The 22387-nt window shown below is 37.3% G+C and overlaps 1 protein-coding gene across 1 annotated transcript; it reads right to left on the reverse strand.

Annotated features, from left to right (window-relative positions):
* Positions 1-10598: 10598 nt before the first annotated feature.
* On the reverse strand, positions 10599-22155 carry LOC139127552 (uncharacterized). The gene is made up of 5 exons (XM_070693458.1): positions 21559-22155; positions 19941-20041; positions 17841-18016; positions 12334-12450; positions 10599-10856 (listed from the first exon to the last, which is right to left on the reverse strand). The coding sequence occupies exons 1-4, from the start codon at positions 21776-21778 to the stop codon at positions 12402-12404; spliced, it is 546 nt and encodes a 181-aa protein (XP_070549559.1). The 5' UTR covers positions 21779-22155; the 3' UTR covers positions 10599-10856; positions 12334-12401.
* Between the last annotated feature and the right edge of the window lie 232 nt (positions 22156-22387).

Consider the following 22387-nt stretch of genomic DNA (forward strand, 5'->3'; position numbering starts at 1 on the left):
GTAGGGGTTGTGGATCCTACACAATACTTAAAACTGCTGAATTAATTGTATTTTAACTTTTTAAGCAATACAATGGCGGCCATTTTGAGTTTATGACGTCATTGAGCCTTTTCGGTCGCCCTAATTTTTTGAACAATAGATGTTTTTTATAGTCACATATACGTCAACGTCTGTAGCAAATGTGGCACTTTTGTGACGCTGTGTTTTGTTGCTAAGTCCCTTGCGTCCACAAGAAGGTAGACCGTACATTCCAGCCAAAGATTTTAATTCATAGGTGCACAAATGTTGTAGTTCTTGGTCGTGAATATATCAGAGCTGAATATGGCTGGCGACTTAGTTTAATGATAGTAATATGCGTCGGTTTTTATTAATTATTAACTGTGAGGGCTGACTGCCATTTTTTGCCACCTGAATATACAGACATCAAATCATGGCAACACAGTTATGTTTGGATTTCAAATACTTTTAATCCAATTAAGTTGCGTGTTAAGTAAGCAGAGTTGTGTAGGTAAGGATACGGGTTTGACATCTAAAATGTCAAGGCCTGCAGGTCAATGCAATTCTCGCAGCCAACAAAGAATACAACATTTGACCAGTCTCTGCAAACCTGCTGACCATAAAACAATTTGTTTGACATCTACAAAATAAGCCAGATATCTCTGCATGTGCTGACGCATACTTCGGTCACAATAAATGATGCTAAATACGTTTGTCCAGGTTTTTCATAGTTTTCGCTTCGCATAGTTTCATGATCGCTAAAATCCAGCATGGTCCAAAGTATCTCTAGTACATCAACGCATGTCCCATACTAGTCGATCAACCTGGTTAGACAAAGAATCAGTGTGTAATTACCATGGTACACGATTGAAACTAATTTGCGATAATTGGATCTTCATATTTTTCAAATTTCCCAAAAGTGTTAATTGTCCTATAGCGGAGTGTTGCAATATTACAAGTTACTCATAAAAACAAGTGAAGAACTTAAAAAGAAAAACAGATGAGCTTACATGTGCAGATTAAACCGACATTACTTTACGATCCAATTATCCAAAATTAGTTCCAATCGTGTTATGGGTAGGACTATGTTTAATTACCAATTCTATTAAATTCCATGAACAAAATGCGAGAACAAAGCATCAGATATTTGTCCTTTTAGCTAAAAATTCCATATCAAACTCTATTTTTCAAAAATACGCTTAAAAAGTGCTGTCACCAATTGTTTCAAATAAACTCAAAAAGGGGCGTCACTGTCTCCATGCCAGGTTTAAAGATACAATGGCACAATTTGTTCCCTCCTTTATTAAAATAAATTAAATTAAAATTAAATTAAAATTAAAATTAAATAAATATAAATAAAATAAAATAAATAAATTAAAATAACCTGCGAAAAATGCTGCCACAGTAATTTTGTCGTGAGCCTCTGATCAATATATCACTTTGCTCCCTCATGGCTTGTCCAGCAACCACTTTTTCTATCAGTTTATTTAAAAATGACGATGCTTCAGCCCTAATCTCTGTTTTTCGAAATTTGAAGGCTGAAATTTATAATAACGCCATTTGAGGAGCATAAAGTAAATTGGTGGGACGTTTTCATGAGAACGAAAAAAAGTATACACAACAAACAAACTGTAGTACCTTTGGTGTAGAATCAGCTTTTGTTCAACTCATGACTGATATTAATCATTTTGGATTATCTCGGTGTCCAAGCAACAAAGTGTTGGTAAAGGGGCTTCAGGTGTATTACAAATGTACTACAACTAAACACAATAGCTTACCTCTATCGATGCAAGACGTTTACACATAGTCCTGAAGGCGTAAAAATAGTATGAAACCTAAAATAACCTCTCACCTCCATCATAATATTTGTTGTCAAAATTACAGAAAAACCCGGCTACTGTCACGACAAAGGTTGTGACTCCGGTTCTAACACATTCAATATTTGTGGATAACATTTTATCTTCGGAAATATTATGACTCAAATGTTTTTAAATGCCTGTTGTTACGTCTTGATTCTAAAAGTCGATGACATTATTTTCATGGACTATTTGTTCCTGCTTATTTTGTCTTGTGTCTCTTAATCTTATTATTGATTCAACTACCATACATACAACAATGTTCGATCACCATCAAGTAACTTATTTAAAGGGATACAGTTGTTGGAACTGTGCCCAAAGGTCGTATGGGAGCCATATCACCAAAGCAAACACTGTATCCAAGGTACGATGGTGATTGATGAAAGTTAAAACATGTCGTTCATAATCTATATCGCACAATTTAAATGCGACGACTGTTTTCCTTTAAGTACCTTTAAGTAACTTCGAATGGGAATTCTTCAACACCGAAAGTTTGTCAACTCTTCCTGCCACCTATAATTCCACAGTACCTATGTATATAATGGACTGAACAAGCTACGTACACGTATTCCAGACAGTGAAAGAATGTGGTCCCATACGTTTATTTGAGTTTACTTGTTTACTCATTTGACATCTTTAATGTATTTTTCAGGTATCAAAAGAGAAACAGCTATGTTCTCCAAGCTTAGCAAAAAAGGTAAGAAAGTTGATATAACCTAAAAGAACACTGCACGTTTTATTGAATCCTGCCTAGTTTATGCTCTGCTCAGCTTTATTCAATTTTCATAAATAGCATCAATGGCACCTTTATCCCACTTGATTGGTAGAGAAGTACTTTCGACAACTCAAATATGGAAGCTATCGGGCAGGAAGTTTAATAGATAGAAATACTTCACGGCTAGAAAAACTATCATGTATTGGTAAGCTATAATGATACAAATACTGTCACAGTAAACAATTTTAATTCCATTTCAACCATAGAAAGATATATTCAAATAAAAACATGGTCCATCTAAGGTATTTAACATCATTGAAATTTATTCACAGCCTTTGTTCAGTGGTAACACATGTATGATTGGGACATAAAGCTTCTGGTTGTTGTCAGCAAATTACCCAACATTTTGCGATATTTGAAATTCAAAATGGCCGCCATTCCTGTGTTAACACTATCAGGGGGAAATTAAATTTTGGATTTTCGAAAAACTAAGACGGTAAAAGTTTTTCTTTTTCCAAGACCTTTAAAATGAGCCCCAACAAGTGAAAGATCAGAAAAAAATTGTAGAAATTTGAGAGTCCGATTATCTGCCTCCGGGGCGAGTTCTACCTTAATAAGACTTCCAGGCAGTGTGTGATTACTTATACCCATCAGTTTTAGGCGTACTCCAACATAGCATTTCAACACAGGGCACCTGTCAAAGTTTACACAAGTGAAGCAAAAATAAACCCATTCAGTAACCTTTGAACAAGCTGAGGTGCCATATAAGAACTACAATGGTGACATACTTTAGCCTAGCCGTGGATTTTTTAGAAATTTTCGGTGAAACCAAGTCAACGGTTTTTCGTCAATATTTCATCAAGTCTGGTCTTTAAAAAGGCCAAACTGGGAGACATTTTAAAGTTGTCCTTAGCCATAGTTATAGAAGAGAATCATCTTCTGCTGGGTAAATTAGTACGATGTTTTGCAAAGGGCACATTTTGGTATTTTTTTAGAATATTTTACGGGGAAAATGGCGAGTGTGGTGATTGATGGGTTGTGAGTTTAACCTTTGAACCGCGAGAGTCGAATGACGTCGAGATGACCAGTAATGCTGACCGCTCAGGAGAGAGCCTGTGATTTGGATCATCTCGATCAACAATACTTGATAAGAATTACATGATTTGTGATATCGCTGCCTCCTTCCGTCACCTGATGTCGAGACATCTATGACATGTCATCAGGTTCGTTTACGGGATTTACAGTGTGCTGTATGTTCTGAACTGCTGACCTCGTAAAACATTTATTACATGTGTAAGACATCAGACATGCCATTTCTTACACTATATATCTTTGTTACTTTACATCCATTTTACAAGCAGTTTTTGGTTGCGTTATCAAACTGTTTTGTGTAGGTATTGACTATGGTTCGTGACACGGTCGGGCATTAAGGCAAATTATCGAAAGTTGTCAGGTGTGAATACCATATTTGTTGTGCTTAAATGTTAGTCGAAAAACCATTTTAGTTGATCAAAATGTTGACATATTGTCTTTTTGTCTTCAACTTGCCATTTAAACACAAATTTAGTCAGCGATCATACGGTAGTAACAGGTAAAGCTCGATATGTCCTTAGATTATACATAGGTTGAAAGATGGGGCCTTATTGCTTAATGTTTTGCAAATGATTGTTTGTATTATTTACATTTCTGTAATTTACCACTTTAGACTCGTGACTAATTTTACATCACAACAGCAATCACAGCTGATAGATAACAAAAAGATGTAACAAATGTATGAACATTTGCAATTATTTCCAGCTGTAACGAATCATGTTAAACATGTCAATATTATTGAGATCGTTATTTGAGCTGTGGATTCATAGTGGGTTGTAAGGGCTTCATATTACAGGAAATGAACTGAACCAGAAATGAAATGAAAAGAAATGAAACATTCGAACGTTTGGGCCAACAGGTTCTCCACGCGCATGCATATGTAAGGTTTGATTGCATAGAAATTCTATGGCACACTAAGGTTGAGAGCAATATATTATATACTAGCAGTACATGGCAAGATGTAATTGAAATGTACAATATTTACGACCTTGTCATTGCTCAATGCACAAAAGTATGAATATCTTTAAATTCGGCAGAAAAAAATCATCTTAGCATAGTATTATCGAGTAAACTTGGAAACGGATCGTATAACACAAGACTGTGCCTGATACATTGTGTGAGTCAGAATTTATGATTTACAATGTAAATGATTTGCAAAGTTCACAATCGATAAGAAATAATTGCTATAGTCACAATTGCTAATCAACAATTGTAAATGTCACAATGACTAAAAACAAATTTCTAAGGTCACAATTGCTGGTTAACGAATGCAAAGGTAACAATTGCTAGTTAACAATTGCTAAGGTCACAATGGTTAATCAGCATTTGCAAAGGCCACAATTGCTAATCAGCTATAGGTATGCTCTTAACAATTGCAAAACAATGATTGCTAAGCAATTTCAAAGTTCATGATTGCTAATCAAAGATGAAAGGGTAACAAATTGCTAATCAAAAATTGCATAGGTCATAATCGCTAAGCATCAATTGTTAAGGTCATCATCGCTAAACAACAATCACTAGGGTCACAATTATTAACCAACATTTGTAAAGGTCACCACTGACCTTTAAGGTCAAGATAACATATTTTTTTTCCTTAAGAAATTAGTATAAATAAAATTGTGCATCTCGTTTTAGCTTAATGTGTAAACTTGCCCATCACCTATTTTTCTGCAGGTTTCGGGAAGTTAGTTGTTATGGCAACCTTGATCATGGGTTTTGTTTTATTGGTATGGTATGGCAGAAATTCCATGAAGACCTACGAACATAGATATTTTTCAAAATATAAAAACGTGCCTGAACGTGTCTCTGTACCTCCACCGAGTAGAGGAAGTGTGCAGCAACTGACAAAGACACGAACAACAGAGGAAAACTACCAGAATGACTCCCGTGTGCATATAATCATTATTGCACGAATGTCGACTGGATCCACCGCTCTGGGAAGCATGTTGGGTAGCGGAGAAAACAGTTTTTATGCTTACGAACCTGGACTCCTATTCTTGGAGTTTCTTTATCATAAAAATGTCTTCGTTGATAGTGCGAGTAACCTTGAGGAAATGCAACCACAGCTATGCAACTTTTTGGGAGACTTGTATAAATGTAATTTTCCCTCTGATGTTTATTTGCGTGGACTTAACAAAAAAAGCCTTTACAGAAAGAGTGGACATTCATTAAAAAGTTTGTCGTATCCTGTCAGTAGAGAGGAGTTGACGTCATTCTGTAGATCAAAGTCTAACATTATATCAAAAGTTCTCCGCTTTGTTGACATCAAGTCATGCCTACCAACTTTAAAAGAGAACAAAGTCAAGCTGATATTCCTGGCTAGAGACCCGAGAGGGATGATTGCTTCCAGACTTCGCCGATGGAAACCTTTTTTGAGGTCTTTAGCTGACGTTTCTAATGCAAATTATTATCCGGCTGAAGCAATAGTTCAAGAACACTGTGATTGGCTTGGCATGGTTAATAATTTATTGAGAAATGGTTCCAAGTGGCTGAGAGAGAATTCTATGCTAGTTCGATTTGAAGATCTCTGTCTGTACCCAAATACTGTCGGTCAAGCTATTTACAATTTCGTTGGACTCACGCATTCCGAAGGAGATATTGGCAAAAATCATAATATGTCAGCCACACGTTGGTTAAATTTTAAAAGCTATGCCAATCTCAAAGAGATACAGGACTCTTGTCCAAGACACGTGTATGATGACTTTGGATGGAGGTTGGTAAATAGCAAAGAGGAATTTGAACGCGTTAAAACATCGTCAAGTTGGTACCATGAGTTACCACCAGGCAGGGTCGCTTTAAAGTACAGAATACCGAAATTTTTTGACAATGCCTAGAGGACATCTTACACAGTATTTCAAACCAAATGGATTTTGCACAGTCCAATTACTATATACTAGTATAGCTTTGATTTGTTTTCCATTTTAAAGTGTATTTCATTTTAAAGTGCTCAAGCTTCACAATTTTCAGGTTATGGTTTGTACCAGAAACAACCTGTGCTTGCATTTATTCATGTGTAATATCTGATACAAAGATGCTCTTTTATTTATAGTAACTATGATATAGCCCTCCACTTGGATCTAAACGTTGTAGAAATCACAATTTTACAATCAAACATATATGGGTCAGAAGTCAGGATTCTACTCACAACTTTGATCAAACAGATCTCAAATTTGTTGGTGTGCAATATTCATTTCGCTAAGAATAAGATTCGTCGTATTTTTAGATTATCTGAGATATTGTTGATTAACAGATAGCCTAGGTGTGTGTCCAGTGCAACAACCAATGACAATGAAAGGAGGTCGGACTGGCATGGGATGGGAACATTTTATGCTGATCCATACAAATTCTTTCACGTGAATTAACAATTTAAGGACTAGCTTATCTTCACTATTTGACTAAATCGTCATTTAGTCTCTTTTAACACTCTGATCACGTGACATTTCAAATCCCGATGTTTACACGAATGTAAAGTGAGGTCAAAGGTCGAAAAACTTTAGTAACCTCATCGTTAAATCAATGTATGACAGTCCGGTTCCATTAATTCGCTTTACCGTGAAATATCCATACACCAGTACACAGTTTCTAAAATATGAGGTAATGACGCCGGATGGTTTAGATTCTGTCCTCGCCTCACATGATTCATCCGATATATCTATGTAACGTTTTATCTCTATCTACTTATTCGACTTGTCAATAATTTCAGAGAAACAAAGACATCTTATTCATGTCAAAATATCATAAATTTGATACAAATCCTAACCTAAATTAGGAAACTGAAACTAGTCAATCTTGAGACTCTTGACTTAAATACTGCAGGGCCATAAGGCATTATGAGTATACGGAATTGTAAAAAACTTGCTATTAATAAATTTATGATTATAGCACTAGTGGAACTAATTTGGAATAATTGGATAGTGAAGTGATCTCGGTTTTAATTGCAAACGTAAGCTCATCTGTTTTTCTTTTTAAGTTATACACTTGTTTTTATGAGTAATTTGTGATGTTACAAGATTCAGCTACAGGACACCTAACACTTCTGTGAAATTTGAAAAATATGAAGATCCAATTATCCCAAATAAGTTCCAATCATGTGTTATGAATATTGCAGACAAAACTCATATTTCTGTCATTATTGTCGAGTGCCGCTAACTGATTAATTTCATCAATTTCACAAAATCATCACAAGCTATGTTTTGAAGGCAGATATACTGATTTTACGTATTTTAGACCTTGACCTAAATTTTGGAGGTGAAAGTTTAGCTGTTTGTAACTGCCCTGCAATTGGCATATAAGAAAAAATATGCCCTCCCTCTGAATTATGATGTCCACTGCCCTCTGGTATCTATCTGTTCTGTGTACTTGCAAAAGTATCAAACTGCACTGCAATGCAAATTGTGAAATAATTCACACTTCAAGGAATCCCAGACTGAGAAAATAACTATGGCAGTCAGTCATCTTTTGTGACGATGCCACTCAATACTTGAAAAGCATAGAGAATTATCTGATGAACTTTGACACGGGTAAGCAATGTGTCACAACAACACATAACCGAACTCTATTGACAAGGTTAAAGTTCACTTACTGTGCAAACGGATGGTTTGAGATTTCATGTTATTCATCAATGGCTAAAACACTATCATTACCGAATTGAGCAAAATAATTACATTTTCATAAGAAAACCTGTAATTGAGGCTGTTATCAACTACTGTCTGATATGTCTGCATAAAGTAATTCTTTTAAGGAAAAAATACTGTTGGAAGGAAGTGATGTAGAAGGTTGGCTGAACACCCAATGAGACATTCCAGCAGTGTGGTCGTGTCTGACATGTCATGTAATTCAATACTGTTAATCAGAAACCACCGAAGCCAAAAGTAACTGCTGATGTGCAGCGTGTTCAGAAGGTTACATGTGATGGGTCGATTGTCACTATTCACAGCAACTTAGGGAGTCTTTTTGAATTATTCAATTATAAAGGTAAGATTCAGCCACCCAATTGGATGTCAGCTTCCGAGACGCTGCAAATCAGCACAAAATAACGAGTCAAGACCAGCTGTGATTAGATGACAATTGCTCCTTGCTGATAAACACACTTATCTCCTTTTTGCTTACAGCATTAACATATGCCTGTGTACAATATGAAAATGAAGAAATATTTTTAGATATTACTGATATATTACTACGATATACGGTCAATAGCAAAATCTCTACCGAGAATGGATAAACTACATTCTGTGTATTTGTGTAGGTTAGGCATGAAGGGAATTATCAATGAGAAGATGCAGTGACATTGAATGATTTGTTTGTGAAGTTTGTATGCATCAGAATGTTGGCAAAAATTGGTCGTTGGTTTTCTTAATGTGCAGTTTTGAGAGGCATCGTTTCTTTGATCTCAAACATTTACATAATGTATTGCTGCTACATTTAAACAATTCTAAGTATCAGAAAAAAAGATTTCTGGGAGAATCATTTGCCAGACTGAAAACAACTGTGCCAGCACTGGAAGGTTTACAAATTATTACAATCGTAGAGGGCTATTCGCTTTCTAAATGTGTAGGATGCCCCTATGAATATGCTGATTATTGCAATACTTAATGCAGATTGGCTCTGGTTTTCGTCAGGTGTAAAATGTGACCATACAAATATGCAGATATATAGTAGTACAAACTCATCCTGAACTAAGGGATTTCATATTTTTATTCAAAATTTATTTATTGATGTCAAAATTTGGCAGACACGGGATAAACTTACCAGATATTCATGGTTCTCAAAATAAAAATTATTTTCTTAAAATTGTGTTGCCATACATTCAAATTTCACTTATTGTGTATTACAACTGTCAAGAACCTGCAAATCGAATTCCGATGAACTCCAGAGCTCAGTTTTTTAGAAATAGTCTTCACCTAAAAAGGCAAAAAGTGACAAAATTCACTGAGAGTAGAAAATCAGAAATCTTGCAATAGAGCGGGAAATGATTACATCATTTTCCCCTCAGATACCAACAAATCAAATATCAAATGTCAGATGACTGGTTGTTCCAGAATGTTTGATTTTGACCAGTTTCAGTTTTCAGCGTCACTTGCACGTTGTTAGGAATTCTCATTTTCATTTGAACCAAACTCCATCCATGATTCTGGATGTATCTTCAAACCAAATACTGCACAGTTATACATGAAATGATTGTCAAGTTTTGATTTTACAGTCATACATACATCACACACAAATATACATACATACATACATGTATAGATACATACATGGATACATCCATCCATACATTCCACCATACATACATACAGACATACATACATTCATACATACATACCTATCTACCTATCCATACCTAAATACATAATACATACATGAATACATAAATACATACATACCTACCTACCTACCTACCCATGCCTACATACTCGTACATACATACATACATATATACATACATACATACATACATACATACATACATACATGTACATACATACATACATACATACATACATACATACATACATACATACATACATACATACATACAATGTACATAATGTACATACACTTGCAAGGACATTGATCATGATTTGTTGGACACTGATCACAGTTCTTGTCTGGATTTCAAGGAAAGACTGGAAAGTTACGATTGCAAGAGATGTAGTAGCAGACTTTACAGTGAACTTTGGAAACATGTTACCAGTAATTTTGTAATGGAACATAGAGAGAAAATAGGAAAATTTGTGAAAAAGTGTGAAAATACATAGTTCAGTAAAGTTATTTGCAAACAAATTCATGGACCCAAAACAATTCTTTATCTCAATATATAGTCAATCATCCAATCCTTTCTGAAAGATCAAAATACAGCCTTAAAGGCTCCATACAAAGCCATAATTCAGTCTCACTGTATATTGTCTTGCAAGGAACGATTTCATGCAGTATATATAGGATTGTTGAAGTGGATTTGTGATGGGGCATGCCGACATCTGAGTCAGGGTACCTCTGGCTATGTGATATCTGATGAGGTGGATGTGAAACTCTTCCATTAGTTCATTACCCTGTGTCTGATTGACAACACACGCTGATAACTGGTACACAGTCTGAAAATATTCATTGCCAAACGGGCTGACACCAGCAACAGACAAAGCTTCACATGCCATCTTCGGAAGACCAAAAGAGTTTTTTCGTCCACAACTGGATGTACTCTGAAAACAATTGACCGGAAATAAATATTTATATGAAGTATTTATTGCAATTACTCAATGGCAATGCGTCAGATTGATTTATTTTTAAATTTTTTGTGGAAATTAAACTTTATGGTGGCTACAATCTTAGTCACATGACCGTACATATAAAAATTATCTTCTGTCAACAATGGTGAGCATATGAGTGTTAAAGCCACTAGTCTAAGGGCTAGTAACCCCCTCCCCCCCAAAAAAAAAAATCTTGTCAGGACCAAGAAACCACTATTCACCATGGACTATCATGAATGACATCAATTTCAAGTGCATTATGAACTACAATACACATTTAATAACTGGATATTATAGTACATGTATGATATTACTGTTTGTATGTTCACAATGTGTTTAGCATTGACCCCAGCAATAGCAGTCAACAGGTTCATGACATCTCAGATTATTTACGTCTATGAAAAAGACAATCAGCAACATCTTGAAGTGGCAGAGTTCAAGTACAGGCAAAAAAGAAATCATTCTACCTGAGTGAAAATATAAGTTTTTCTTTTATAAAATCTGCCTTACTCTTAAATGAGTTTTTTTTACTACAAGACATCAAAACACCACCAAGTCTTTACGATTAAGTTACATGGGCCATTATATTACTATGCCCTGGCTGTCGCATTTTGATTGGTCGATCTGAACCACGTGACTGACCACAAATACACAGTAATGGTCTGTTTGCATGCCCGTGAATATGAATAATAAGATTAACAACTCAAAGTATCGTAACTTTACAGCTCAAACGTAAATCATAATCAATCACAAAATAAAATGGAGCACTTGTAGGTCAAGTTGAGATACTTATTTCTGAAAACATCTCCGGATTTGCCAATTTTTAACAGCACGCGTGACACTTTGTCGCGTATTGCTCAGTTCTGGGCCCAGTTGTCGTTTCGCTCCTGAAATTTTCACAAATTTTGACGGTTTTCTTCGGTTCATTGATAATATAATGGAAATAACAGACTCCGCTCTGACCATTAACGTTTATTTATGGGCGCGGGCTCGAGGAAAGCCAAATTAACGGGCTCGGCAAGCCTCGCCCGTTAATTTTTGGCTTTCCTCTCGCCCTTGCCCATAAATAAACATTAATGGTCAGCGCGTCGTCCGTTATTTCTATAGTAGCTGTAACTTTTGATGATGTTTTCCGGTATTTTTAGTTTTTCTTCTATTGCAAGTGTTCTACTCCCCAAACAACACAGCATCTATGCGTGTAAAATGCACTGTTATTGTCTACATTTGAAGTCTACTCTGGACCAGAATTCACTTGTCAGCAATAAAAATGCACTTCACACATGTACTGGCCGAGTTGACAAGCTGAATACTGTGTATCTCAATTTCTTGAGGGAGTAGAACAAGAAATTATGGTAGACATTTTGAACAAAAACTCTGAACAAATTATCAAAAGTTGAAGCCACTGGCCCTTTAATGGTTGTACACTCACTTGGGTTGAAGTAATGACTTGTAACAGAGCAGATCTGTGACTAGTAACTTCAATGCTACTTTCAACAGCTATGCTGTCACACATACCACTATGTCACGTCTGGTAGACTCCCGAACCCTGTAATGTTACGAAAATACATGTACAAAAGCCTAAGATTTCCTGATACACAGTTCAGGTTATGTGAAGCCTTGGTGTTCAAGGTGTGTATAGCTGAGGATAGAATTTAATATTTTTTTCTATCACATTCAACCAATAAGTGATAGAAAATGAGACAACATTAAGCTCTTCTACAATGATAGTATGTAATATCAGCGCAGACACCTACATTGTTGACAAAACTTCCATATACTAATATTCTACAAATGAGTTTTGATTTTTGAGGGAGAACAAACTAACTTGAAAGCACAGTTGTAAGAGAGAGGAGCTGACGTACACAGGCCCTTAAGAAGCAGCCATGCTGAAACAGTCATATTTCAATATTTTTCTCATTGTGTGAAGAGTTATTGGAGGCTGACTCTCATTATGTGGCTGTTACACATGGGAACAAGACAGCCAGGAGAAGTTAAGGTACTAAATGATGACAGTGATAATGACAGTGATGATGACAGTGATGATGACAGTGATGATGTCAGTGATGATGTCAGTTATGATATCAGTGATGATGTCAGTGATGATGTCAGTGATGATGACAGTGATGATGACAGTGATGATGTCAGTGATGATGTCAGTGATGATGACAGTGATGATGTCAGTGATGATGTCAGTGATGATGACAGTGATGATGATGTCAGTGATGATGACAGTGATGATGTCAGTGATGATGTCAGTGATGATGACAGTGATGATGTCAGTGATGATGTCAGTGGTGATGACAGTGGTGATGTCAGTGATGATGTCAGTGATGATGATAGTGATGATGATGTCAGTGATGATGACAGTGATGATGTCAGTGATGATGACAGTGATGATGTCAGTGATGATGTCAGTGATGATGACAGTGATGATGTCAGTGATGATGACAGTGGTGATGACAGTGATGATGTCAGTGATGATGTCAGTGATGATGACAGTGATGATGTCAGTGATGATGTCAGTGATGATTCAGTGATGATGACAGTGATGATGTCAGTGGTGATGTCAGTGGTGATGTCAGTGATGATGTCAGTGATGATGTCAGTGATGATGTCAGTGATGATGACAGTGATGATGTCAGTGATGATGTCAGTTTGATGTCAGTGATGATCAGTGATGATGACAGTGATGATGTCAGTGATGATGTCAGTGATGATGTCAGTGATGATGACATGAGGACGAGTGATCGTCACAGCAATGAAGATAGTGATGACGTAAGTGATGACGGTGAAATATAACATAAGTGATGACAGTGATATTGACAGCTAGGATGAGTGATCATGACAGTGATGGTGACAGTGATCATGACAGTGATGGTGACAGTGAAGTTACACTGTCACTGGCTGCCAGCTGTCCTTAGATTCACAAAGTCAAGGACACTTCATTTGTTATGAAGGACAATGGTTAAGAAATATTTAATTTACTTCCTATTAAAAAGCTAATTTTCTGGAAACATTTTCATCTATATAATGTATTGTTTTTTGCATTTTTAATTTTTCATAAAATCTGAATATGTATTACTCAAAGAAGAGTGACTATTTTGCTGACGCAGATTGAAATGTCAAAAGTAGCAAATATGAAGAACTGTAAGTTGAAGTTGAAACTTTATTTTCAAACGGTGATTTCATTGAACCAATTTTCCACTCTCTATCGTGTTACACTGATGTGTAAGGTGCCGTAATTGTCACTTTAACCCTTTGCACCCTGACCCCCTGGTGACCTATGACATCATACGGACAGGGTTCAAGGGGTTAATCTCTTACAGACAAAATATTCATCCATACAAGGTCACGTTTGGTGATCTAGAAAGATTGTGATGAGACACCATCAATTAAACATTCATACGGGATGACAGTGCAAGAGTGAAAATCAGGGCCCCCCAAAAAAATACTGTATCAGACCATGTGCAGTCCTGCCACACAGCTATGTGTCTGTGTCTGCAGAGAGTACAGGGCTGTAATAGTGCTACATTACTGTGTATACTTTGGTTTGCCGTGCACTGTGTTATGCGTACCATTCATGGCCACAAGTATGTTGTGTGACGGGGGCTGAATGTTTTATTTTTATCATTATCTGTGTAACATGACTGTTCACAGTTCTGTTCACACTGAAATAGGACAAGTGTGTGAAATTTTGGCAGGTGTTTCGTATGTGTCACTTGATAAGAGAATATGTCACTTGATGGTGAGTTGACAGAAAGAGATTATGAAAACTCAGCTGAGAAAGATGTTTGTGGTGAATCAAAGCCGAGCAGTCTTGGCGCATATTGGTCGTGGGGCTAATAGCTGCATGACCATTGTTATTCCGTGGGGGTAAAAAAGTTCTCGTCTACCTCCATGGTTAGTCACTCACTATGATCATGGAGCCAGGAGTGGAGCTAGTACCTCCATGAAAAGAGATAAAAGAACCTCCATGCTCCATGCTATACCGGTACGACAAGCATCATTTTGGTCATTACATTCTCGCTGTGTTTCAATGTCCTTACAACGGATTTGCTAGATCTGTGTAGTTTTCCCTGTTTGATGAACGTTATCATTTTATTTGAAGGGAAATCTGTGAAAGCAACGATTTTGTCTTGCTTTATTCAGAATCGTATACGTAACTGTCTTACAAAGAGTAATCTTAATTCACCACATGCAGGGGTTGTCAACCTGATTATAGCCGTGCCCCAGATTTCCAATCTGTAAAGTGTGTGTGTAAACAAGAAAAGTAAACTCATTAATTTTAATAGACATTGTGGGTATGGCCGATTTGCCCCAAATAGGCCATACCCACAACATCTAAATCTGTTTTGGGAAAAGTTGTCATGTGTCCGACTTAGATTTTTTTGAAAAGTTCCTTTGTGCCAAATATTTGACGATATTTTCAATGATACACTATATTCAGAGCCATGCACAAATTGTTATACAATCTTATCAGAAATAATGATAAATTCCTTTGTCCAACAAGAAGATATCTCTTTTAACAACAAAATACCATTATGGTATGCAAAATGTGCAACATTATTTCTCAATGTTCAAACAGGCATGTGTTTTTGTCCAAAATGAGAAGCCTTGGTGCATGTATGTATATTCTGCAAGATGAGCGCCCCTCTCTTGACCAACTTGAACTATGCTGGCCCAAAGTAAGTCACAAATGTGGAAACTGATGCAGCTACAAATGCCAGGTTACTTGTACTTTTGTCCTTTAAATGATCACAAGGAGGCCATTTTTGTCATTTAAAGTGTCTGGCACCATTAATAACAATCGCTAACCTTTCACAGACAACAGACTTTTGCAAAATGCTGACATGTGTAAGGATCAAGTGTGAACTAGAAAGCATTTGCAAGCAAAAGCGAAGTTCCAGAGACCAGAGCAGCGGAAGAAACAAGAGAATGTGTGACAAAGATAGGTGCAGAATGAAAGAGTGCTTTGGATTTTAATATTCAAGCACGTACCTATAGTTAAGGGCTGATAGCAGTAAACACCATAATACAACTAAAAGCAAGGCAGTCCGGGGAATTACAGTACACAGATTACAAATGCCTACATGTACGGTAAAAACGCAACAGATACATACGGGGGCGACAACGCACGGAAATGTATATCAGACGACATTCTCGCGAGCCAGAGCAATAATTTTCGCTCCGCTGACCTACGCAAAAATCAAATGCTTGACGGTAGCGCTGAGTGGTTGCCGTAAAGAGGCGCGTGGTTTACGACGATGATCAGATGAGGAAACATCGGACCTTGGCCGTTGAAATTGAAAACCGAAGCCACATGCATTTTCATTTGATTAAAAGCACAGACTAAAACAATTTTCATTGCTATGTCACTGTTTTCAAAATATACTGACCGTTTGATCTTGGAAAGTTGAGTTGCTTTTACGTGCAGCCACATATGCCGGTGCTATGACAGACAGTTAGCAGTTGACTATGAATGCCTAGCTCTGCATGGCAGGGCTATGTCACCGGCGTTAAACGGCCTCGCAGACTGATATAGGAAAAACCGCTGGTGGCTCCTGAGAAATACGGCCGGCAGTTTCTCCGCCAAAACAGCCGATTTTGAATCCAAATTTTGCATTGATCTTCGTTTTCGAGCACACCCACCTCGCCTAGGTTAACGATGTGCCCAGCCGCGCTTGTAAACTTACGGAAAGCCTACTTTTCTCTCTCTATGCGAGCGAAGCGATCGTACCGCCGCCATTGTTATCTCATTAGCATTCGGGCGAAACAGTATAGCCACGTACGGCGAGTATTTAGAGAAAATAAATCAAAAAGCAACAAAAATCAAAGCGTAAGAAAGCTAGAATTATTAATAGCTGAACGCAATATGATAGTTGAGCAATGCAAAATAAAAAATAAATAAATAAACACACAAGAAATGCCCGTAAAACCCGTCCGAGCTGAGCGATGACATCATAAGCGTGTCGCAATGCATTCTGGGTAATTAAGGTAAAATTTGTGTATAGCATGTTCTATGATAGTAATACCGGAAATAGAGATAGAAAGAAAGAAGAAAGAAAGAAAGAAAGAAAGAAAGAAGAAAGAAAGAAGGAAGTGAGCAAAAACTAACAGTTCCAGAGCTGGTCTCTGGAACTAGTTACAATGCATGCTTGTAATTTACCAAAGTTGAACACGTTAAGGTAGTGTGCACCTCTCAAGTAAAAGACTTAAACTTTTGCTCAAACTTCTCTGGATGAAACTTTCAAACATTCTCTTACAAAATCAATGATAAAAATTGGGGGTCACCATGCAAAGTTTGGAACTAGCGAAACAAGTTTCGGTTAAGGCAAGGACTCGGGTTTCAGGTACCATGCAAGTAATGCAGTCGTCCCTAATGCAAAGTGTGACCACAGAACATTGTTCAAACATTGGCAATTAATGCACAACTTAGATTTTAACAACTAATAATGTACAAGTTGCAACTCGAATATGGCCCACCGTAATCTGCGTGCAGAGCTTGAATGTAACAAATTAAATCTATCACCAAAGGATTAAACAGTGACATTTTCAAAGACAATATATTATAGCTTTGTTAATACAAGTTAATTTGTGATGTCATCTCCCTAGAAGATTACTGATAATATATCACCTATCCAGTATCATGGCCCAAGATGTTTTCTACAAATACACTGACATTGCCAAACTATACGATAATTATAGCAATATCAAATGTACCCCCTCCCAGCCCATAATGGACGCATGCGAACTTTGAACTCCATAATGTATTCAGCTTCACCTCGTATATTATGTCAAGCAAAGTTTGCATTTGTCCTTTTGGTACCAGGAGGGGGTATATTATTGCATACAAAACAGAAATTCAAGACCTACGGTTTGATTCGTAAAATGCAAAACAGATATAACTATCGGGAATTTAAAGTGAGAATGACCAACCTGACTCTTATTGGACACTGAGTTTCGTGAGAAGCTGACCGTATGAGTGAAAGCAGCAAATCATCCAACACACATCTGGTCAGTCTCCCATTGGTGGCGTCTTTACACACTTCTATCCATGTCATCAACGTAGACACATGGACGACATCAGGGGCTGTGTCATCATTTTTCCATTCCTGGAACAAAGTGATTTCATTATCATTTCAATTTATTTCATCAATTTGGGGAAGGGAACATAAAGGTAAGCTATGGTAATTTATAGTATCTGTAGTTATGAGTTATCGTTAAAATTTAGAAAAGCTTTCTCTACAAATTTCACACCCTCAAACCCCATTTCCAAGTATAGAGGTCAACCTCATCATTTTCGTTAGAAGCTAGCAGCCGGTGAAATCGGTCGGAAACAGAATCTTTGCCTGCCAGGATTAAGAAGAAATACTGTACTTATGAACAGCACTGCTTCGTATAGTCCAGAGGTGATCATATACAGTAGATGTTTATGCTGGACAACCATGTAAACCTTTAATCTGTTGTCGACAATGTCCACCTCTGTGAGGTTGGGGTACTCCACATCAAATACAACATGTCAGTATTTGCTGAAAGCTTCCGGTCTTTTGTAAACATGCAGCAATAAGTACAGAATGTAGCAAACATGATGATTGAATGATCAGATTTCAAATCTACAGATCTGTTTACAAATTTCCTCTACAGCAAAACATATCCTTTTAATTTGTGGAGAAAGTGAAGACAAATTTTTACACCTTTACTGAACATTAATGAGAAGCTCTGCTGCAACAAGTCCCACATTACGACTCCTGAACTCAACCGTATAACATGGAAACCTGACTACGATGCAAAGAGTTATACCATGTTAAAAATACATTACAATTTTGTAAAAGATGCTGCACCAGAATTACAAGAAACCTGTGACTTCACATTATTGTTTGAACAACACCGGACAAATACCTACAAGTATTTTGAAAAGCTTCACCCTAGCTTACATTGTTATGTTTATTCTTCGGGTTTTTATTTCTCCCATATTAGTGAGTGGAAGCAGAATCCCAAATCAAACCAGGATGCGGCAGCTTCTCATCAAATGTCATGACATCATCAAAAGTTGTGTACAGCTACTGGTCCTTTAAGCATAAAATCACGGCGGGAGAAGGCTATACTGCATTGCCAACAAGTGACTGAGAGTTCCCTGCTCTTTGATATTGCACACACATATCTCTAAAATATTGCGTAATATTATATTTACTACATATTTAAGGTATGATGAAACCTTTATGGTACCCAATACGAGGTTTGCAGACCTCTGTCACACAGAGTAGAGGCCCTGACATGCTCAGTCCCTCCTGCAGCACAACCTCAGACCACAAATCCATATTGGTGTCATAAAGATTACAGGACTGTTACCTCACGACCTCATTGCTACATAAATCATTATGACATCATTGCTACCTACATTGTGACGTCATTGCTACATACATTGTGATGTCATTGCTACATAAACGAAGATGTCATTGCTACATAAAACCTGACGTCATTGCTACATAAACCATGATGTTATTGCTTCATACATCATGTCTTTGCTACATACATTGTGATGTCATTGCTACATACCGGGTACATTGTGATGTCATTGCTACATACCAGGCACATTGTGATGTCATTGCTACATACCGGGCACATTGTGATGTCATTGCTACATACCGGGTACATTGTGATGTCATTGCTACATACCAGGTACATTGTGATGTCATTGCTACATACCGGGTACATTGTGATGTCATTGCTACATACCAGGTACATTGTGATGTCATTGCTACATACCGGGTACATTGTGATGTCATTGCTACATACCGGGTACATTGTGATGTCATTGCTACATACCGGGTACATTGTGATGTCATTGCTACATACTGTACATCATGACAACATTGCTGCATACATCACAAAATCATTGCAACTAATATGCCTAGACACAAGTCATTGCACCACAGTAACTTTCCGGGGAGACTGGTCTTCCAATGTTTGTAGGTCAGTTTGGAGAGAATTTTACAAACACTGATCTGTAATTCCATGGTATACAACATTACTTACTGTCACTGCTTTTAGCAGAGTTTTTTCAGAATCACATTTGACATCATAGTTTGATATGAATGACGCTAGAAAAGTAAGGAATTGGTCTCTTTGTAATTGATCTGAAAATAGAGAAATAGTTCAAGAGTGCACATGAAAAGTTGATACTATAAATGTAGATGTTTTAAACATGCAGCAAACATCTATAGAAAGTAATGAAGAATCTTGCTGACATAGAAGATATTATAAGCATTAGATTTTAACTGTTAGTGAACACAGACTCCATAACATTATTTCAAAACATATTTTGGATTATGAGTGCCTTTTCAAATGTAAGGATAAAGTCATTACATGGTGATCAGGAGTGGGAGAAATCTGAATCTGAATCTGAATCTGAATCGGTGGACATGACACAGCTAAGGCTGTTGACAGTGGTACATGATTGTTGGATCATATGCACTTAAAATTATGCCTTGGATAAATTCGTCCACTGACAAACAAACGTGTTTGACATCACACCATTCGTTTATTGGACAAATCAGTTATACTGAGGCATGACACTGATATAATATTAATAACCAAAAGCTACGGTTTCCATGGGTTTTTTTATCTCAGCACTAATTTTATGGAATCAACTTCACATTAAAAAGTCAAATTTTGAATGTCAAATCAATTCTTTTAAACATTGTATAAAGTCTTACCCTTACAAGAATTATGACAAAGAGTAAATGTAGTTTTTATTTTGTCTGACACATGTTAATTTTTTTCCCTTGCGTATGATTTTTGGCCTTGTAAAGAGCAATCATATGTGGTGCAGTTTAGTTTTAAGAAATAAAATATAACACAATAAAAATTCTATTATGTTGGCTTAAATAATATATAAAATACGACTTGTCTGTAACTGTATTGTGTGCAGCATAATTAATGCGAAAAACTTAGAATGAAGGTACAGTCACTGTAATTTCTTCACAATGATGTCGTGCATATCTACTGGGCTATATATGTTTAAAAATTCCCCAAATACAAGTAAATGTGCAAGAAATGTTCTACAGGGTCTTGTGGGATTGTGTCCCGTTGGTTTCCTGTAGGACATTATTCTCTGGGCTGTGACCTCATTACTGCACTAGACTGAGTGAAGGTGTGTGTCCCTTGTCTCTGTCTCATCACTACTCAACAGACTGACACTGTAACAGCAGTGTAATGCTACATACACACAATACATACCATTATCCATGAATGAATAGATGGATGAATGGATGTATGCATGAATGAATGGAATGGCTGGATGGATGGATGGATGGATGGATCGATGGATCGATGGATGGATGAATGGATGGAAGGATGGATGAATGGATGGATGGATGGATGGATGAATGGATGGATGGATGAATGAATGGATGGATGGATGGATGGATGGATGGATGGATGGATGGATGGATGGATGGATGGATGGATAGATGGCTGGATGGACGGATGAATGAATGGATGGAAGGAATGGATGGAGGGATTGATGAAAAAAATGAATGAATGCATAAACGGATGAATGAACAAACTGATGAATGGATGGATGGATTATTGGATGAATGAATGAGTGAATGAATGAATGAAAACACAAACGAATGAACTAAATCGTACTTACCACGGACTTTATGTTCCACAATGTAGGGAATGTTGGCCCCTCCCCTCGCTGCACATTCCAAACCAATTGGAATCAAGGCATCAGTTGTTTTCACTTCACTGTCAGTGTTGTGGTTGCTGATAATTCTCATGAGGTCACGTTCACTTGAAGACAGCCATTTGCACACTACGCTCGGCATGTCGACTGTGTAGAAATACTGATCACAAAGCAGCTTAGGCATATCAAACCGGTGTTCTTGAAACCGCAGTCTATCAATGTGCTGCTTTTTCCATCACAGGATGGCGGATACGTAATGTGTTGGTGAGATGAAACACACTGGACCGATTGGCACTGACCGATTTGATATGCTTGGCATTCGCGTCGTCGAGACGTTCCAGTCAGTGATGCACCTCCACTTCCGTTGCATGGGCACGGTGCATCTACCCTGTTTTCATCGTCCTCTCCTCCGCACGCATCAAGTTCGTTGTCAGATGACATTGTCCGACACTAAGTATACACACACTATGCGACGGCGCGCCAACATCACGGTCGTTCAGTTTCAGAGAACCATGAGAAGGTACACATGATGCGTGAAGACTCTGGTCAAGACTGACCACTGACAGCCCGCCACCACCGGTGAAATTCGAAAGTTTTTGTAGATTTTGATTTCCGTTCACTCTGTAGAGGGCGTAGTATATGACCCTTTAAATACATGTACAGGGTTGTTTGTCTTTTAAAATTTTAAAGATTCTCTATTTTCCAAATGTGGGCATAAAAATCTCAACATGGAAAAACTGTGAATGCCTACAGTATTTTGAAAGAGCTATGGTTGTATGTCACACTGTCCCTT

This window comes from Ptychodera flava, unplaced genomic scaffold, assembly GCF_041260155.1.
Source record: "Ptychodera flava strain L36383 unplaced genomic scaffold, AS_Pfla_20210202 Scaffold_33__1_contigs__length_2856901_pilon, whole genome shotgun sequence".
Taxonomy (NCBI): Eukaryota; Metazoa; Hemichordata; class Enteropneusta; family Ptychoderidae; genus Ptychodera; species Ptychodera flava.

Bases quoted from the DNA above. Each gene is read 5' to 3' on its own strand.
- LOC139127552 (XM_070693458.1), bottom strand. From the start codon at position 21,778: ATGCCTAAGCTGCTTTGTGATCAGTATTTCTACACAGTCGACATGCCG. The intron at 18,017-19,940 runs GTAAGTAATGTT...ACTTTGTTCCAG, and splicing joins CTCTGCTAAAAGCAGTGACA to GAATGGAAAAATGATGACAC. The intron at 12,451-17,840 runs GTTGGTCATTCT...GTAACATTACAG, and splicing joins CAGTGTCCAATAAGAGTCAG to GGTTCGGGAGTCTACCAGAC.